This window comes from Accipiter gentilis, chromosome 10, assembly GCF_929443795.1.
Source record: "Accipiter gentilis chromosome 10, bAccGen1.1, whole genome shotgun sequence".
In the NCBI taxonomy this organism is placed as follows: Eukaryota; Metazoa; Chordata; class Aves; order Accipitriformes; family Accipitridae; genus Astur; species Astur gentilis.
In genome coordinates, this window is record NC_064889.1 from 24,364,604 (window position 1) to 24,384,594 (window position 19,991).

The 19,991-nt window shown below is 36.7% G+C and overlaps 1 protein-coding gene across 1 annotated transcript in view; it reads left to right on the forward strand.

Annotated features, from left to right (window-relative positions):
• The first annotated feature begins 41 nt into the window (after window positions 1-41).
• Window positions 42-19,991, forward strand: part of IQCH (IQ motif containing H) — a 72,911-nt gene continuing 52,961 nt past the window's right edge. Inside the window, exons 1-8 of the mRNA XM_049812921.1 lie at window positions 42-146; window positions 851-967; window positions 1,320-1,417; window positions 1,764-1,878; window positions 6,402-6,524; window positions 16,907-17,018; window positions 18,383-18,511; window positions 19,330-19,544. Coding sequence (XP_049668878.1) covers window positions 42-146; window positions 851-967; window positions 1,320-1,417; window positions 1,764-1,878; window positions 6,402-6,524; window positions 16,907-17,018; window positions 18,383-18,511; window positions 19,330-19,544 — 1,014 coding nt within the window. The remainder of the gene's footprint in view (window positions 147-850; window positions 968-1,319; window positions 1,418-1,763; window positions 1,879-6,401; window positions 6,525-16,906; window positions 17,019-18,382; window positions 18,512-19,329; window positions 19,545-19,991) is intronic.

Below are 19,991 nucleotides of genomic sequence, written 5' to 3' on the forward strand. Positions count from 1 at the left end.
CGGCCCCCGTTTGACGTGCCCTCCCTCCCGCGGCGAGGCGGATGGTGCGGTCCGCCCAGCGCGTCCCGTTGCTAGGGGCGAGGGCGGCAGCCGCCATGGCCGGCTTCGTGGAGCCGGGGCGGGAGGCGGGAGGCGTCCTGGTGCAGGTGGGTCGGGGCAGCGCCCGAGCTCGGCCCCGTCCTTCTCCGGCAGCCGTAGCGACGAGACCCCGCAGCACCCCTCCTCCCCCGAGGAGGCCGCCTCACACCTCGGCTGAGGCGCTGGCGGCGCGGCCTGCTGCTGAGGGGAACGGGAGGGCTCAGACCCTGCGTGAGGGAGCGGCTGCGGCGTCGCCGGTGAATTTTGGATAAGGGCTTGGGCTTTGTAAACGTTACGGTTCTTAACATAACGGGACCTTCAATTTTTTTTTTTTTTTTTTTTTTTTTTTTTGTTAACGCAGTGTAAATATATGTGTTTGACGTGGGCTGACATGGTCTTCTCACAGGCTGCCTCTACTTTTCAGTTGCTCGTTAACGCTTGGGAGATTCTTGTAGATTTAAGCCATCTGTGCCAAGGGAGATGTTTGAAATGCGTAATGAAACATCATTCCTTGGCCAAAGACCTCAGTCCTAAAGCTTATTGCATTTGCTTTGCGAAATTTGTTTTAAAATTAACTTTCTTCAGGTTTTCTACAGTCGATGGCTTTAAAGTCATTGGCTTTGTATTCTCTTATTTATAAAAGTACAGAAGTATAGGAAGTTGCATGTATTTCTTTCCTGTATTTAGGAGGCATTTAATGTGGATTAAATCTGCCACATAATCCCATTGTGTTTGGTTATGGGTGTGATTTTTGTCATAACTTGCTTTTTAGGTTCAAGAAGACCTTCACAAGCTTAAAGTGAAAAATATCAACTTGAAAGAAAATGTAAAATCTGTGGATATTAGCGACCTTGGAACAGCAATTGAAAGAACCAAATTTGGGCTGAGAGTAGGTAAAATGGAGCAGATCCGGAAGACGATTCAGTTTTTGAGATCTCTGTCAGTAATTCACTTAGAGTACATGGGGCCAGGTATTTGTCATCCTGCAAGATCTCTTTCTGATTAAGAAATTATGGGATTCATTAGACATTACAATTCAGAATGGTGGCTTCCTCTTTTGGGTCGTCAGAATTAACGGATCTTGTGCCTCATACCGTTAGCCAAAATCAGATTTAGTGCAACAGAAGTACAAAGCCTATCAACTTTTCAGTCGAGTGGATTGCTAAATTAAATTAGTTAAATAAATTTAATATCCCTCATACTTTTGTAATAGTCTAAACGTTATTTTTTCCCTCTAACAGAACCATGCTGAAAATTACTTAAGCACTATGAACAGACAAGTGTTAACTATTTCTTCTACTGATGAGAAGGAAGTACATTCAAAAGAGCCCCCTAAATGGTAAGTGAAACAGCTGTTTTATTGCAGAGATAGATGCAAGCAGCAAGACAGAAAACTGTGGTATCAGAATCTTGTAAAGCAAACACAATTATTGGCCCCAATGAGGTTATTTTGGTCATTTGCTATTTTGTTGGGGTTTTTTTTAAGTTAAAAAAACAATACAAAAGTAAATGCAGTTCTAAGTAGCTACAGCAACCTTCTGCTAACTCCTGTGGTTTTTTCACTAAATGCAAATTTAAATAAAAATATAGTCTTTCAGATTCAACCAGATGGAAGCAGTATGGGTTTAATAGGTAAAATCAAAGTAATTTTTTAAAACCTCACTGTTTGTTTCTTTCTAAATCAGGAGCCTTCATTTTGGTGCTTCTCAGAAACAGCTTATTTTACCACGAGTACCTGTTGAGCCCATGACTGTCCAGGCGTGCAGCAAATCAGCACTACGCATTTCTCAAAGTTCACAGGTCTGAAATAACATACTACTTAATGTGCCAAAGACCATATTAAATGAGACTGGTGTCTTGTAGGTTACCAGCTGTTTCCATAATGTTATATTCTGACTCCACGTGGATTCAGTTTTTGACAATATACCATCTATGACTGAAAGTGATAAAAAATTCTTAGTAGAATGAGCGGGTTGAGAGATAGGAGCCTTCGCCTAGCCTCACAGTCCAGATAAAATCTAAGTTAGGAAGAATTTCAGTATCATCATGGGTGCATCCAGAAGCTTTCCATTCTTTATTCTACCCCCTCCCCCCAAGTATATTGTTAAAGAGTTCTGAAACCAGAGGTTTGTTCTGCTTTAAGGTCCCAGTCCTGCAAATACCATATGCTTAACTGTGATTCTGCAAGTAACATGTTTAAAATAAATGGGACTATTGGAATAGCATGAGCTCAGATATCTATGTTTGTGTTGTTTGAGACTAAAAGTGGTTCTCTTTGTTTTTGCATAAAAGATAGGGCAAATTCTGGGAAAGACTTCTGTTCATGTATAGGGTAGTGAACGTCTATGATAACTATAGGTTTTCTCCTTGAAATCTGTTTTTTTGTCTGTTTTTCATAAATGAAGTCCTTGTAAGATCATTTAAAGCCTTCTTAAAATGTTTGTATCTGAAGGTTTTTTTTTTTTCTTTTTTATTCTAAGCTGTGAATTTTGACTGGTGTGTTCAAGGTGGTTTCCTCAATCATGTTTTAAAAACAAATGAAGGTAATTAGTTGAATTGAAAAATACCCATTGTCACAATTTTGGGTTATTACTGTTTAAATCCGAGGGAGCTTTGAGTGAGAGAGAACCTTAAGAAGAGGCCCTCTGTAGTTCCAAGACTGTTAGCAGAAGCCAGGGATAGAAGCTACTTGAAATGGTATAATCAGAATGAGCAGCCTAACAGTTATATTGCTGATTAGCTTTCTAAAAGAAGTCACAATATAAAGTAGTATTAAAATATTGTTTATTCTTGAAATGATGAATACGGTGCAGTGAGGTCTCTGATTTTTTTTTTCCAGACCATATTCCAACTTTGTCCTATATGAATATGCTTATATTGTGGGGGGGAAAAAAAATTATCAGAGTTCAGCTACTCTGTAAAATCTGTATTATCTATGGTCTTCCAACTCTTCATGTGCACCAATGAGCTTAATTTACAGTGGAGCACATGCTCTGTCCTGCCTTGACTTTCTCTTTGTCTTTTCATTTCTGATAGCTATGGCATCTGCTTAGAAATGCATATCCAGTGACACACAAGCTAGCCCTAATTTCCCATTATAAAGAAAATGGCAAACAGTGCTGTTTTGCCAGCTGTTCTACATGCCCAGCATGCCAACATAAAAAGCTTTTATTATTAAATAGTTGTGAAATCCAGCTGGGAAATTATCACCTACAATTTCTTACTTCCTGTCTTTTCCCTACTTGTAGCTATAAACAGTTTGGGTTTTTTTAAGCATACTTTGGTGTTTTTCAAAATTCTTTTCCACTCAAAGGAAACAATAGTGAACTGAATAGTTTTCTGTCTGCAGAAATTTCCAGTTAGGCAGGCTTGAAGAAATCAATGTTTCAACTTGTAGTGGTTCTGAGAGAAATTAATAATTCATGCAGTAATATTTTTGTGCTTTGCAGTCCATAGTACAACGTCCAAGAGTAGAAATGGAACCCAAGTTGTGTTTGTAGTAGTTCGGGTGAAACAAGATTGGAGTCAAATAAGCACAGATGCTGTTTTCATATATGCATTGCTAGAATACTTGTCATATGGGAAATAGCTTGCCCACAGGTGTCAGAATAGGCTTAAAATTATTGTTTACTCACACATACAGTATTTCTGGGTCACATCAGCAGCAGGGTAAGACTCTGCAAATCTAGCTCACAGGGAATTGTGAAGTACTGTCCCGTCCCCCCCCTTTTTTTTCTCCACTATGTGTTGTAATTGGATTTCTTCTTCTAATAAAGCTTGAGAACTGTAAAGAGGTGTCTTCCTCATGCAGTAATTGTAAAGCCTCTGTATAGCAATGGCTGGAAAGACATTGTTACCCATAACTGGTAACTGTGTAAGTTCAATTAAAAAAAAAAAAAAGCTTAAGTGAAAACACCTGAACTGATTTTAGGGCAGCTTTGGTTTTTGGTTGGGGATTGTGGGGTTTTTTCCTAAAAGTTGATACTTTCTGTGACATTGTGAATATACAGTAGAAGTTAATATGCTCACATCATTAATAGAAGTAAAGATGTAAATGACAAGATGTTTGTAGGGGGCTCTAGAGTGTGCAAATAACATAAATAGCTAGATGTGAAAAGTGGTTTAGTTACTGATAATATAGATTGTTTCAAAGGTTAATATGATGCAGTCCATTCATAAAGGAATTGGACTGGATTAGAAGCCATGCACCACATGCATCTGCAAAACAGAATTACATAGTGAATCAGGTTTGTTGGCTTACTACATGATAAAAATGCCCTTCACTCTGAAATGACTTTTGTGTTAAAGTAGAGCAAGATTTGAACCATTTAACTGTACTGAACATGTCAACCTGTTCTGTATACTCCATGTTAATTATTGAGCACAATAATTCTGATTTTAATTCAGCATTATATTAGTAATAATGCACTATTCACCGTGCTATTCTCATCTTTTTTGCCAATTCTGCATCAACATGGTTCAAGATAGCTTAAATTTAAGACTTTGGGTAATATAGATGGATGGATAATATAGATGGAAGAAACCAATGATGCCATCTGCTCCAGCTTCTGCAAATGTAGAATTGTCACTTGCCATACATCTAAGCTGACAAAGTAACTTTTATCAGGTTTTTTTGTTAAGCATTTCAATTCTTGTTAACCTGTGTGGAATCTGCCACTCCAGCACTGATCATTTCACTGTCCGTCTGAGCAGGGAGTCTGTATTGTGAATCATCTCCTATTTTAATTGAGAAGGTACTCAGTTTTCCCCCAGTTCTTGTTTAATAGCACAAGCAGTTTCATTTCTATACAGCGGTGTGTTATAGTAATAAAATAAATACCACAAAATCACTGATGAGGTGAAAATTGAACTTTCTGTCTCTGTGCAGCCATGTGGGTAAAAGAGTAATTGGCTTGGATAATAACTTTTGTTCTTACAAACCCAAATCTAAATGAGCATCTCATTGATACATCTGCTTGTAATTACTATCAAAAGAAGAGAATACATTGTGCAGATAAATAAATTAAACCATTTTTAGTGCTTTCACAAACTAATACAATTGTTTAATATTTCAAATATACATGTAATGATTTTTAAACTTTTTACGGCATATGTTGTTTGTCAAAAAATAGAATTCTCATAAATTTATTTTTACATTTACACAATAGAAGTATCAGTAGAGAGTTCTTGTGTATAAATATGTTTAGTTGGATCTTACTATGTAAGGGAGCTTTTGGTATTCCTGTATCCATGTATTGGGAATTAAGCACCTACACTGCCATACTCCCAGCAACTCTGAATTACCTTAGCTCTGTTGACTTCTCTGGTGATACAACAGTTTCTGTCATTTGAGGATTCTTCCTTATTTGGCATTGTTTGGTAAATAAACCCTGTTGGGTGCAGAGTCTAGTTAGCAATGTTATTGCAATAAGAGTATTGGGAGATACTACTACACTTGATACAGGTCCAGGTGTAAACTAAAGCACATGCATTAAGATGAACCAAAATGTTTTAAACTTAAGAAACTTACTCTCTAGTAAAAATAGATGGCGTCCCTTCTGGCTTTCATAGGAAAAGGATATGCTTTAGATACTCTTTATAACTAGATGAAACTTTAAAGTCTCTGTCCATCAGGACGTAAATCATAATAATTTTTATTAGCAAAAAGTTGAATCCATTCTATGCAGATAACACAGTACATTAAGAAACCACTATGTTTGATTCTTATTACGATAAGGATTTTTTATTTCCTCATTTACTTATAAGCAAGTGCTCTATCTGCATTGGGTCAATGGGCCATAACTGATCCAAAGAAGTTGTCCTGGTCCATCAGATCAATGATTCCTGAATTAAAGTCTCTGGTAAACACGGCCAAGGTAGATTGGCTTCTTCTTATCATCTGTGGGAAGAATGCACATATAACACCCTCCCAATAGATAGGGTGCCTATAAAACATTTGTTATAACACAGGTAAATGGAATTCACAAATGACCTATGTTAATCAAGGAAGTCAAACCTGATTGTCCTTTTCACTCAAAATTTAACTCAAAGGTGTGCAAATTTGGAAATTTCAGAGCTTGTAATGGAAGTAATTGAATAAATTTGGGCAAAAGTGTATATGTGAATAGTAGTTGTATGCCTTACTAAGTTTTCCATCTAATCAAAAGGCACTTATTCATTGTTTGCCCAGTTCTGTGTCGATAGTTAAATAACATGAATTTTTATCATCGTTTTGCAAATTTATGAACATTAGCCAATTCGTGCTTATAAACACTTCTGTCCTAGTGCGGTAATTTTAAGGCTATGCCTATTATATATTTCAGCAGCAGATGGAAATGGATATGAAAATTATGCTTGACCCAGAGAACATTGATAATAAAGCTGTTTTGAAACCAGGGAACAATGAGACCAGGCTGCCACTTATAATTAAGGAAAAATCTGTTCCTGTAAGTAACTTATCTTATGGGCTTATATGCATTACTTTTCACTATTAAAGTTAATACATATAAGACCTAAATAAAAAAAAATTATTTTAAGTGAAAGTATCTCATAATTTCCTACTTTTTGACATTGATGTGTAATGATCAAAACATTTTTAGTGACAGCAGTGGGGAAAACAAACCTGTAGCACAACAGTTTTAGGTAGCAAGACCCCAATCCAGCAAAAGTGTAAGTATACATGGGAATGTAATCTCAGTAAAATCTGGGATTGAGGATAAACAAACTGGAGCTTGTGGAGTTTAGGATGTCACCCAAAGATCAAGGAAGAAGTAAGTAAAAGGGGTTTTGCTGACAGGAGTGGGCTTTCAGTTGTTCATTCTCTGGCCATTTCTTAAAAAGACAAGAAATCCTTCTGTTTTCAGATGATAACAGGATTGTTAGGAATAAGTGAAAAATGCTTGTACTTTGTTTTGATGCTCTTCTTAATTTACTTTTTTTGAAAAAGCAATCCTGCCACATGATTGCTGACTCCGACCAGAAATCAGTGTCACTGAATTAAAAAAATAGAGGTTATACTGAAAGGCAATTGGAATCCTAGAGTGACTACATAAATTTAAGTGTCATTTACATCTTATTTTTCTGATATGGTTTGAGAGGGAATGTCATGTTCTATTTCTTAGCTCCATGCTGGGACCACTTAGGTTGGAATGTGAGGGACAGATTCAAATCCTTCCTTTCCATATGGAGATATTTCCATGTCTTTTAGATCCCAAGTGTCCTCAATATCAAGCTCAAGGTATTCTGAAGCACAGCCTTTCTTTTATCTCTAGTCAAGCTGTTTCTCTTAGTACGAAACAATTACCTACCAAAGCTGAAACTGAGCACTTCCACAACATTCTCCTAAGAGTGCCCTGACTATTGGCCATCAAATCGCCCTTCTCTATTCTTCTTTCTGGTCTGAGGATGTTCAAATTGTGCAAATTAAGTGTTGTTTCTTCCAAATTTCTGCTTTGCAGCCACTGCTCCTCTTAAATAAACCAATGAAGATGACATTTTCTGCCAAGTATGCTTTAAAAAAAAAATAGGGACAGGCATCCTTCCAAAGATCAATTATGTTCACAAGTTTAGCACAGCACTGTGGTCCACATGAAAGAATATATCCAATGGTCTCACACAAGGATGCTCTTATACAATTTAATTTATGTAATAGAAACATTATGCAGCAAGCCCAGTGCTATAAGAGGCATTCTAAGGTATTTGGTTTTAAAGTACATAAACAGAATCTGTGAATGGCACAGTTGTAAGCTGCCACTTATAAAAAAATATTTTTGAAGGCTGTTGCCCAGTCTAAGAGGTGATTTGTCTAACCCTGTGATATAGAGTTAATTAGAAAAAAGCATCATGGCTAATAGCTTTTTAGAACCACTCTAAAACACTCACAGAGAGGAACATTATACTACTGCAGAGAACCATGTGTTTTACTACTCTCACTGAAACATATACTGATCAGAGAAAACTTCTTAATGCTGACTTAAATTTCAAACATTTAGTGTAAATTAGTCAAGCTTGCTGATACATATTTACAGTTGCTAAGGAACTGTTTATGACAGGGAGATGGGCTGAAAAAACAAGTAGGTATTTCCTATCTCTAATTTATTCTACAGCATTTACTGAAGTAAGTGCTTTTTACAAGTTTTCAAATCCTATGACACCGTCTATATCTTGAAATGTTTTGGCTTCACTGGGGGTAAAATTTTGCAATTGGATTTGCAAAATCCACTACTGAGATTGTGAATTAAGGCATTTTTGTTAAATGTGATCTATACTAGCACTTAGAGCAGTGATGGTTATAGATCACCAATAGTAACTAAAATAAATCGATGTGTAGTTGCAGGTCTAAAACTATATCGTCTTTAGTTTTGGAAAAAAAAAAAATCAATTAAAGTACCTACAAGAATCAAGTTAGGTGCTACCTACCCTGTTTTTACTAATCAGCCATTAGAGGGCAATATTTGTACGCACACATGCGGGCACACACACATATACCCATGTACATGCCCTAGATATGTACGTAAGTTCAAAGATTATCTCAAAAAAAAAAAAATAATCAGTGGTGGAAGGACTCTCATTGAAGTAAATTAAAAACTAATTGCTTGGTTAACTGCATTCAGGTTTTTTCTAAGAGTTGTCAGCATCTGAGTTTTCAAGGAGACCTGAGCGTTTAAAAATGTGATGAGATTAAAAACACAGTGGTTTTGAGGTGACTAGATAGGTCAAGCACAAATCTACACAGACTTTTTATTATCCTGCCATTTGAGTAGTTTGAAAAATTATTAGTAAGGATCTCATTGTTTCATGCAAAATATCTTTTCTTGCTCTTTTGGTATTATAAAGTTGCTGACGCTGGATTTTGTGGTAGAAACCAAGAACAATTAACTATTGCCCTTTTGTACCTTTTTGGGTCTGATAAGCACTAATGCTTCAGCCTCTGTAAAGTTCTGTAGTTTTCTTAAAATGAGGACTGTAATTCTGTTTGAAACACCATGGGCAGTCTGGGCATCACTTTATTTTGTAGCCTATATCTGGATAACAAATGAAAAATGATGAGTAGATAATTATTAAATATGTATACTTCCCATGGAGTATCTAGCAAAACAAATAGTAGTCTGAATTGCAGCAAAAATAATTCTGACATACTGCTGCAATGTAGGAAAGTTTCACAACTATACCTTTCATTTTCATAGGACTGCTGTTCTTTTATAGAATTATACTGGCATTTTTTGGTCGTTGTTTTCTTATAAATGTATATTATACTGTAAACTTGGGAATCCTTTAATTTATTCATGAGGTAGAATTTAATATGGTGATTTCTGGCCTTTATGAGTTGAATCTTATATAGTGTGGTTCTAATGGTGATGGCAACGATTTTGTGTTGGGGGGGGGGGGTTGGGTAAGCTATCTTATTTGAGCACAACCATTCTAATCATATCCTCAGTTATTCATTCTTTATTCAGTATCTGCATCATGCTAATCACTAATGCTTATCACTGAAAGTCTATGCATTTCCAAAATTATAAAGTAAGGCAAAGCAGGGCAATTCTTTTCATTTCCAGTGACTAGAAGAAGTTGTAGAAGAACAGGTCTTTTGGTTCTCCAAACCTGATTGTGTTTTAAACCTCTGCATATGGCTATAATTACAGTCAAAGCATAATTTGGCAGTGGTAGCAGAATGAGATTTAAACAAATCGATGTTACACTACAGTAATTCAAAATAAGCTTGTTGCATTTGTATTATGGTATGTAATCATAATAAGCAGCACAGTGAATTAATAAAATCTTGTCACTAAAAATAAAAAGGAAATAATCAGTGAGATAGAGTTAACTTAACAGATTACTGTAGTCAGCATCCTTTCAACCTAGAAATGGGAATGTGAAGGTCACCCCCATCTCAGATGACAAACGTAGAACATTTTGTTGGTAAACAAATTAATCTTTTGAAAGGTCACCATTTGTTTTAAGTTTTTATCCAGTTCTTGTCATCTGGAATTGGAGATTGACTGTCATTTTGCTAGGTAGGGGTGCAGCCGAAGCTGCTGAAGCTGTTTCTGTACATATCAGCATTCCTTGACAAAACTCAGTGCCTGATTGTGATGCTATGGGCTGCTGGTTTACAGCTGTCTCCGGACAAGAATGGAGGCCCACCCCTGAATTCCAATAAATTGGTCCTGTATACACTGCCTCGTGTAAGCTGGCCCTTTGCCCACAAGTAAAATGTACTGTAGTTCAAGCCAGCAATTATCTTTCTTACTTCCTTCTGTGCTGCTTCTGTTGCCTTTTTCAAAAAGCAGATGTGGGATTCACCGAAGTTCTCCATCTATTCTCTTTTGCACCTGTTATGCCAGAATTTTGATAGAGGTAAATTTCTGGGAGAGCTAGCAGTACACCATAAAAGGAGCAAAGCTTGATTTTTCCATATACATGGAAAATTGTCAGTTCAGAGCCATGTCTGGTTACTTTAAGAGCTTAAAGTAGGTAAGAATAACATATAAGACCTGTTGTTAATGATGCCTAGTTGCTCTATTCCATTTAAATGGGACTTTATTTTCTGTTACGTAAACAAAATCTGTGGGAAATAATATGTATTAATAGCTTAGTATTGCATCTAAGGGAAACTGTTTTAATCATTAAGTCGATAAAATGCTGGACGATGTAAATTGGAAGGAAAAGGACAAATTTTAACTTTCTGTACAATTTTCCTATTCAAAAGACAACCAGTCATAAAAATTGTTCATATTTTAAATCTCTTACAGAGACTGTTATAAATTTGACTCATCTGACTTTAGAATAGTTCCACTGACACTGGTGAGAATTTGTCCTTTACTTAGTATTCAGTATTTCTGCAGTGAATTCCATGTGCTGGTTCTTAGACTTGGAGGACCAAAATTAGGTTATTTGAAACCAGAGTTAAACACTTTATTTACTATTTATTAATAAGATTATTTGGCTTGACAGATATTTCGTCAGAACAAGATTGTTTTTTCCTATAGCAACTGACAGACGATGCAAGCATGAGTGAAGCTATTCTTTGATACTGCTTCCTTGCTTCGCTGCTCAGGGTGTAAATAAACACAGAAAAAATGCATCTGTTTAGACTGTAAGGCTGTGAAACTATAAAATGCAGTGAAATCCTACAGTAATTCTCATCTAGACAAAACCAAAGCTCACCTGATCTATTGTGGGTCGTACACTCAAGGTTGGACTTGATGTCCTTTGAGAGCAAAGAATGAAAATCACTTAGCATCTCTGCCTTTACTCCATTTGAGTTTTTTACAGTCTAAACTGATTTTCTCCCACTGCTTAAAAATTAGATACCACCTCCTCCTGCATGAACAGCAGGCTCTGTTGATTTGTAACACTTAGGGGACAGACCCATTGAACCCTCTCGGTATCCTTCCATACTGACATAGAAATTCTTCCTGAATTACTTATCAAAGCAGCTTTGCAGCTCTCTTAAAGTAAGTTTGTCTAAACTGTGCTTTCTTAGCTTGTTTATGTAATACTATGATCAGGTAGCTTCAAAAGCCTAGCTCAAGTCAAGATAAGTAGTACTTACTTTTTCTACTCCACTCGCAATGCTTGCTAACCTGTTGTAGAAAAAAATTAGATTGGTCTGACAAATTTGATCTTGACAGATCCAAGTTGCTCATTGATTTGCTCCTTTCCAGATGTTTATAATTAACTTGTCTGATTATTTGTTTTAAGAATTTTTCCAAGAACTGTAGTTAAACCAATAGGGCTAGAATTCCTCAACACATCTTTTTCCCCTTTCCAAAGATAGGCACTATGCTCTTTTCCAGTCTTCTAGTATATTTTCCATTCTACAAAAGTCCCACCAGCAGTTCTGAGATTGCTTTAGACAGTTATTTAAGTATCCTAGAGTGTATTTTATCAGGACCAGCCAATTTAAAAACTTCTGAGCACTATCTGATCTGTTTTGCCCGTAAGATAGCCCAAGACCTCTTCCATTTTACACTATAGTTGAGTTGATTCTACTCATAACTATCTGCTTTTTTAATGATAATTATGAATGTACTTAATGATGTCATTTTTAATTACCCAGAAGTTTCTTTCCACTTGCATCTCTTTTTGTCATACCTGTTTAAGCGAACAAGAAGCAGCCATCAATGTGCGCATTTTCTGTTTTCTGTATGCTTTTTTCTTTTGAGATCAACAAAGAACATATGATTCATCAAGTTTGATAACTTGCTATCCTTCCTATCTTGCTTCATGTCTGGAATAATTTGAGCTTGTTTCTCTAGTACTTTTTATCTGTGGAACAGACAGTTCAATGGAGTTCTGATTTCTTCCAATTAGACTTGCCTTCTACAAGCTCTTTCCTTTCAGTTTTGTGAGCTTATTGAAAACTGACCTTAGTTCCACTGATTTTATTTTGTTATGCTTCCTCCTTCCCTTTATAGGGATTATGACATCAAATCTTGATAGGAGCTTCTTAGTAACAAATATGAAGGTAGATGGCAATTTGGAGAAGATAATCATGAAATGATAGATTATTATATACCTTTTCTACCATTACTATCAAGCTCTGTGATTTTTCTGATATTTACTTACCAAACCTCATCTATGTAATCTTCCTGGTTGATAAACGGTAGTTTTGATACATGGTAGTACTCACCTTTTCTCTATATTTAATACTAGTCTCTATTCTTTTACAAGGGGAAAAGCATATTTATAAAGATATTTAAAAAAAGAAGTTGTTCTAGTTAAATATTGCTGTCTAGGTAAAAAGAAAACAAATAGAGAACTAATCAGAAAATCTCTGTGGTGTTACAAGTGCCCTATTTAAAATGAAGCAAAAAGAAAAGTCAAGTGGGAGAGGTTTATCCACAGGAGAAAAACACTTTAGAAAGGGTAATAGAATTGTTTTTCTCATGTCCCAGGTTAATTACACTCAGAAGTGCTTGAAATGAAAAAATAGTTTTTCAGCACACTCCAAGCATATTTTAAGGCAAGTAAGCCTTAGTCTGCACTGCAAATTAAGTGCTTCCTTCCAGCCCTATAAAACTGTACTTTAAAAGTACCCATGATGAAGCAAGCTGTGTGCTGACTTCAGTAAAGCATACCTGCTGAATCACAGTCTTCACAACAAACTTCACAAGAAGACATTATTCATGCAGGAAAATGTTTGAGGTTCCAATCACCTCATAGCAGCAACAGTTGCTTGGGTTCTGCCAGAGAGAAAGCAGGTGAGGTGCCTACAGTTAGTGTTGTATAGGGTGTGATCCTTTGCTTCCATGGTGTTTTGGGTCAGTCTACACTACAAACATTAAAATGCTAGTTAGGAGGTGCCAGTTCCAGAATATGTGGTATTAAATTCACCAGGTTTTGTATTTATGCCATAAAAGCTGTAGGTGTGAGTAAAGGTTTTAAATTGCGCTGACATAAGCAGATTGAAGTCTATTGAAAACCTTTTAAAAAGATGCAATCTTTTAAATATTTTTTTAAGTTAAATCCCTGAATAATGGTAATAGAACTATAAAATGATGCTAAAAGTAAACCTATTTTTTGCAGTACTTAATATTATTTTTAAGCTCTTATTGTTGTAATTGAGTTGGCTTAATTTTAGTGAAAATAACTGAAGGATGAAAGCATTTTGTCAAATTCTGCTTTAATATCTCACTGAAGTCTTCAAGAGGATAGCTAAGGCAGCAAATAGGAGGCTGAAACAACATAGAAGGGTGTACAGATTGGGTGGAATTTCCGTAACTGTTTTGGGTCAGCTCCATAGTTCCACTATGTTGCCTGTACTATGTAATGAAGCGAATCATAGTGGCACTGTGCAGAGTAAATGAGAGCTTAAATTACATCACAGTTGATCTGTCCTTATTTTAACATGACACCTGCCATGGACTTTATAGAATTAAAGGATACAGCAAAGAAGAATTAAATATCCATTTCCAGTTAAAAAAAAAACAAACAGAAAACCTCTAGGCTGCTTTTGAACTCATACACTCCACCTGAATCGCTTTTCTTTGTAGCTTACTACATCTCTATGAACACAAATGAAATATGTACGTTTCATAGTGCTGTTTATCCCAGCAAAACTCCTGAGATTTAAACTAGGATAAAACTGACCAATAGTAAAATCAGTGCTGCTTTACGGATACAATAGCAATAGCCTGAAAAAGGAGTCACTGTTTAATTAAATTTCTTTCATTTTATGTATTTTTGTTGTGTCCCCAACAAACTGCTGGGGCTGAGAGTGAGTAGAAAAGTGTGGTTTATTATTCCCTTTTCTCAGTATCAAGCCACTTATATGCCAGCTCTTATAAAGTTAATCTTTGTTACATGCTTATTGCTATTTTCTTGGAACACAAGGACATGAAGATTCATGCCTCTAGATCCCTTGAAGCATAATGCTTCATAATGGTCATAACTAAAATGAGTGGCTATGATTTCTCTGAAAGATTCTCTATTATGATAAAGTGTACATATTTTCTCTCTCCCTAATGTTTCTTGTGGACTGTGTTATACCAATTGGGAGGAAAAATTATAATAGTTTATTTTGATCTATCTCATTTCCCTATTAGGATTATAAGCAGTTCTTTAGAATTGCCTATCCCTTTCTATAAAGTTGATGGTTAATGTTATTCACTAATTATGACACAATAGTGCTCAAAGATCCCAATCATGGCCTGGATCCTATTGTACTAAAAGCTGTACACAAGCATGATAATTAGACATTAAAACCTAGTATTTTAAACCAGGAAGTTCCAATGTACTCTATAAAAGAGGTATATACCATTATTCCCATTTTGCAGATCTATCAATATTTCCTAGCTTTCTGACTTTATGTATTTAATATTATTTTAAGGTAGTTTATCATTCATAATTAAATAAGTTTTTAAAAAGCAAATAAAAAAAATTTCCAGTACATGGCATTAAGTTGTCTTCCATATAGCTCATCAGTAGGGTTCAAACATTTGTATCCAACGTAAGAATTTCTAACTATTAGACTAATGGAGTAAGCGATAACAGATTGTCACCCACAAAAGCACGGGATTTTTTTTTATTGGGTTTCACAGCTATTCGCTGTGAAACTATCAACTCCCTCCAAATTGTGAGGGAGACGTTCACTGTTGCATACAAACCTGTCTGCTTCCTTTTCTCAGTCTGCCCCAGTTTCCCCTTTTGCCATTTTTATCTTGCCCCAGTCTCTCTGTTCCTTGAGACTGTCTTCTGAGACTGCTTCCAGAACATATCCTGGTCTTACCTGCCTGATTCTCTGCCAGGCTCCCAAGCTATCTGCCAGGCTCTTTGTCCAGCTTGTCTCAATGTTCTTTCCTGAGCCTGTTGCTCCCAGGTCTTTTTCCTTGTCCAATCTGCCTGCTGGCTTTCCTCTTTGCTCAAAGACCCAGTATGCCCCGCCAACTACCTTTCTTCTTCTTGAGATTGATAATATATTCACACCTGTGTGTTGGCACTTATTTACCCTATTCACTCAAATTTAGTCACTTCCTTCTTGTGTTGCCTGGACCCAGCATGAAAGTTACTGGAGAACCTGTAAAGTTGCAGAGGGAGTTCTGAGCAACATATATTAGAGCACACCCAATCCCTAGGTAGTTTAGCTGCTAAAACTAACAAACCTTTATCTAGATTTCCAAAAATCTGTTGACAGAGTAAGGTTGGATAGTCTAGTGTTAAATTTTCCTTTTGCTTCATAAAACATTTGAGTTTATTTAAGTTGAATTTTTCATGTCTCTCTAGGTTCATCATTGTCTTATTTTTCTAGCATCAGCTAGGTGAAAGAAAATATAATCTTCTGCTGGTGGTGGTTCACTATCATCAAGTGAGAGATCTCAGTGATGTTACTTGCCTTGAAGTTGCATGTGCTGTAATGCTTTAAACCCACTGAATATCTAGCTCTCTTTAGGAGAACTCCTTTCTTTAGGAGTTGAGTACAACCTACATTGCAAATGGAATAGTATGTGTATTCCTAGTCAAAAAGAAACTGAAGATACTTAGGATACTGGAGAGAGAAAAAAATGTTAGATGATAACACGGAATTTTTGTATTTATAATACTGAAGTATAAGGTGGCAATATATTCTTTTCCCTGTGCAGTGTTCCATGATTCTATGTGCAATAATAACCCTAACAGTAAGACACATGATATCACTCTCCCAAAGTGATGTGTGTCACCAGTTGAATTCCTGGCACTTAGAACCAGCAGGTTCTGTTTTTTCAGGCAAGCACAGGTTAATTGGGGAAGTAAGGGAGCTTTAATTCCCACATTAGCACAGCCAGTGTGGCACATGTTTCACATCACATTATCAGGCTGTGTCATTCCCTGCTGTCCTTGAGGAACCCTGAAACTTCAGAAGTCTGTGATACACACTGTTCCCTGATTTGTGAGTAGTTTCACATATATTAATTCCATTGGTATTCTTTCTAATGAAAATTTATTTACATATTTGAAAGTACTTCCTTTTCTTTCTGGTACCTTGGCTGTGTATGCATTTTATATATTTAAAGACTGTTCTGTCAAGAAATACTGTGTTTACACTATAGTCATTAAAATTGAGCAAACTTCTTGTGATTCCTTTATTAACTAGTACACTGATTTTTGCATAGCAGAAGTCACAAGACATCAATTGGATTTAATTAACTTTATTTTAAATTACTAAAGTAATGACAGTAGACAATCCTGTAGCATGTTCATGAGTGCTTGTACTGATACATTATTAAATCTTAATGAAACTATTCATAGCAGAAATTATATTTATTATTTATTATTGCAGGAATAGAAAAGTGTGTCTTTGCAAATCCCGGATTTCTCTCTGTTAAAAGAAGATTCTGTCTCTTCCTAGATGTGTAGTCAGAAGATAGTGAAAGGTCATACAGTTAGCAACCTTTGCGGTTTTCCTGCCTCTCGCTACATGGATTCTCCCTTACCCCTGTTAGAAGAAAATATAACAACAGGTGAGTCACAGAAGCCCACCTCGGTACTGTTGCCACCAGATATATGCTACATAAGCAGTGTTGTTTGCTGTTTGCAGCAGATATCTGGTAATCAAATTTTCTGGCACATCAAAACTTGTAAGAATTGTGATCTCAAATGTTGCAAAGGTGTCGTGGTTTAACCCCAGCCAGCAGCTAAGCACCACGCAGCCGCTCACTCACTCCCCCCAGCACCCAGTGGGATGGGGGAGAAAATTGGGAAAAGAAGTAAAACTCGTGGGTTGAGATAAGAACGGTTTAATAGAAAAGAAAAGAAGAAACTAATAATTATAATGATAATGATAACAGTAATAAAATGACAACAGTAATAATGAAAGGATTGGAATGTACAAATGATGCACAGTGCAATTGCTCACCATCTGCCAATCGACACCTAGTTAGTCCCCGAGCGGTGATCCCCCGCCCTCGCTCCCCCCAGTTTATACACTAGATGTGACATCACACAGTATGGAATACCCCTTTGGCCACTTTGGGTCAGGTGCCCTGGCTGTGTCCTGTGCCAACTTCTTGTGCCCCTCCAGCTTTCCTGCTGGCTGGGCATGAGAAGCTGAAAAATCCTTGACTTTAGACTAAACATTACTTAGCAACAACTGAAAACATCAGTGTTATCAACATTCTTCTCATACTGAACTCAAAATATAGCACTGTACCAGCTACTAGGAAGGCAATTAACTCTATCCCAGCTGAAACCAGGACAAAAGGGTAGAGATCATCTTCAGAGTACTTACTCCGTGTGGTAGCTAACCTAGGACATAGCATATGTTATGCTGAGCATCATCCTCCCTGAGTCAGTTATATTGTAATTCAGAGTTCAGCTGCCACTGGAAAGAAGAATTGCGTGTGATGGAGGGTTCTTATATGACTAAATAACGTGGTCAAAATAAACGGTCACGATTAACATCTGGTTATTAATCATTCGATCTTAACTAGACCTGCACTTGGACTATTTTAGCAATCAGTCCATATTCATGATTACATTACATTTACAAGAATTAATTCTTATCCATTCTGCATATTAACTTGCCATTGTACAAGCATATAATTCCTTTTCAGAATCAGCAGCATTACAATATCTTTCATGTGTTTGTCAATTTTTATAGGCAAAGCTTACCTTCCTTGAAGGTAAAATACTGAATATTGAAAGATGAATCTTGAAATAAAAGAAAACCGCTGCATTTCTAGTTTTGATTTGGAATTGGAAGAACTTGGGTCTGCCTTTGTTTAATTCTTTATTGCTACTACTTTATTGCTACTACTTTATTGCTACTTTTTTCTTTCATAGCTGGAATAGATATGAATTGTTCAGTAATGTCATATTCTTGTAGGTGTTCTGAGCCTAACTGAGCAAAGGCTTGTCCCTCCAGCAGCAAAGATAACTCTCCAGACACCTCCTGTTGTATCCAAAGCAGCACCTTTCCATGAATTGCACAGGCAGCACAAGAAATCAGCTGTAGGTGAGTACAAAGGATTGATAACAACCATCAGTTGTGTCTCCAACTTCACTTTCAGGCCCTTGTTTTACCTCACAAGGTAACAGCTGTATAATGAGCACTCACTCAAATTTTTAAGAATTCTAAGCGCATAAAGATGTATGTGAGCATCCTGTGTCTTGCAACTGAATGGGACCCGGATTTCTTAATTCCTGTGAGGATTTGGTCCTTGTTAATTTCTGAGATCCTGGTAGGTTCCTACCTGTATGTTTCAAATTCTAAGCACCTGCATCTGAAGATCTGACTGTTGGCATTAGTGTAAAGCCAATGTTACTGTAAGTCATGACTTAGAAAGCTGATCAAGCATCTACTTTGCTAGGGTGATTATATGAATGCCTTCTGATAAGTGAATATACTCTGGGCAATGGGATTCTGATCTACCACAGAGTGTACTCAAAACTGTTGTTGCTACAGCTGCTTGTGGCATGTAACATCAGTATGGAAAGGAATGTAAACAAAGTGAGCAGTGGGCTCACTAGCAATCCCATAAATTTGAAAAGTTCTCCTAATGAAGAGGTGTGGTTGAAAACTGAAATTATATATGGAATAACCTGGAGTATAAGTGCTAATATTTTGACATTCTTATCCTGGGTATACTGTTGGCTGGCATACTACAAACTTTAGAACATTATAGATTAAAACTGAAAACTGCAACCCACTTGGACATGAGAGCAAACTGGAGCATGCCAGTACCTAATGGTAGGTGGCAGAGTATCAATTTGATGCTGTTGTTGCACTTCTAACAATGAAACCTGCGATCAATGTTTTTTTCTTTGGTACAGGAGAGTTTAGTAGTAGGGTGGACCGTGAGAATACAGGCACCACCGCCTTCCCAAACTCAAAGGAAGCAATTTATGGCACATATTCCTCTAGTAAAGGTAACATCGCACCACTTCCACCCAGCAGCTCCATGGTTTCAGCAAGGAAGTCAAAGCCGGTGTGGACATGTCCAGCTCAACAGTTGGAATCTGAGCTACAGATTCTGTCTCAGACACAGGTATTTAGACAGTGAGGATAATGAGGTTTTTATTAATCTTTTTAATACTGTCTTCACCAGAGATGGTTTAGGAAGTGACTGTAAATCACTGAAATTGGTACAGGAGGGTTTGAACCAAATCCAGTAAATAGTAAATATTGAAGTAAAATAGGAAATACTTGATATATTGTCAGTTTCTACTTTCTCAAGTCTTCTACTTAAATTTGTCTGGTTTTTCACAGAATCTTAGAAAATAAGTCTAGAAAGGATGTTACGAGGTTATCTAGACCTCCAGGCAGAATTACCTGTACCTGTAATATAGCAGACAGATGTTTTTCTAACCTGTTCTGAGAACTTTTGGTGATAGCAACTCCACAGTCTCCCTAGGCCATCTGTTCCAGTGCTTAACTAACTATCTTTACTCTTATAAAAGAGTTTTTTAATGTCTCATCTAAATCTCCCTCACTG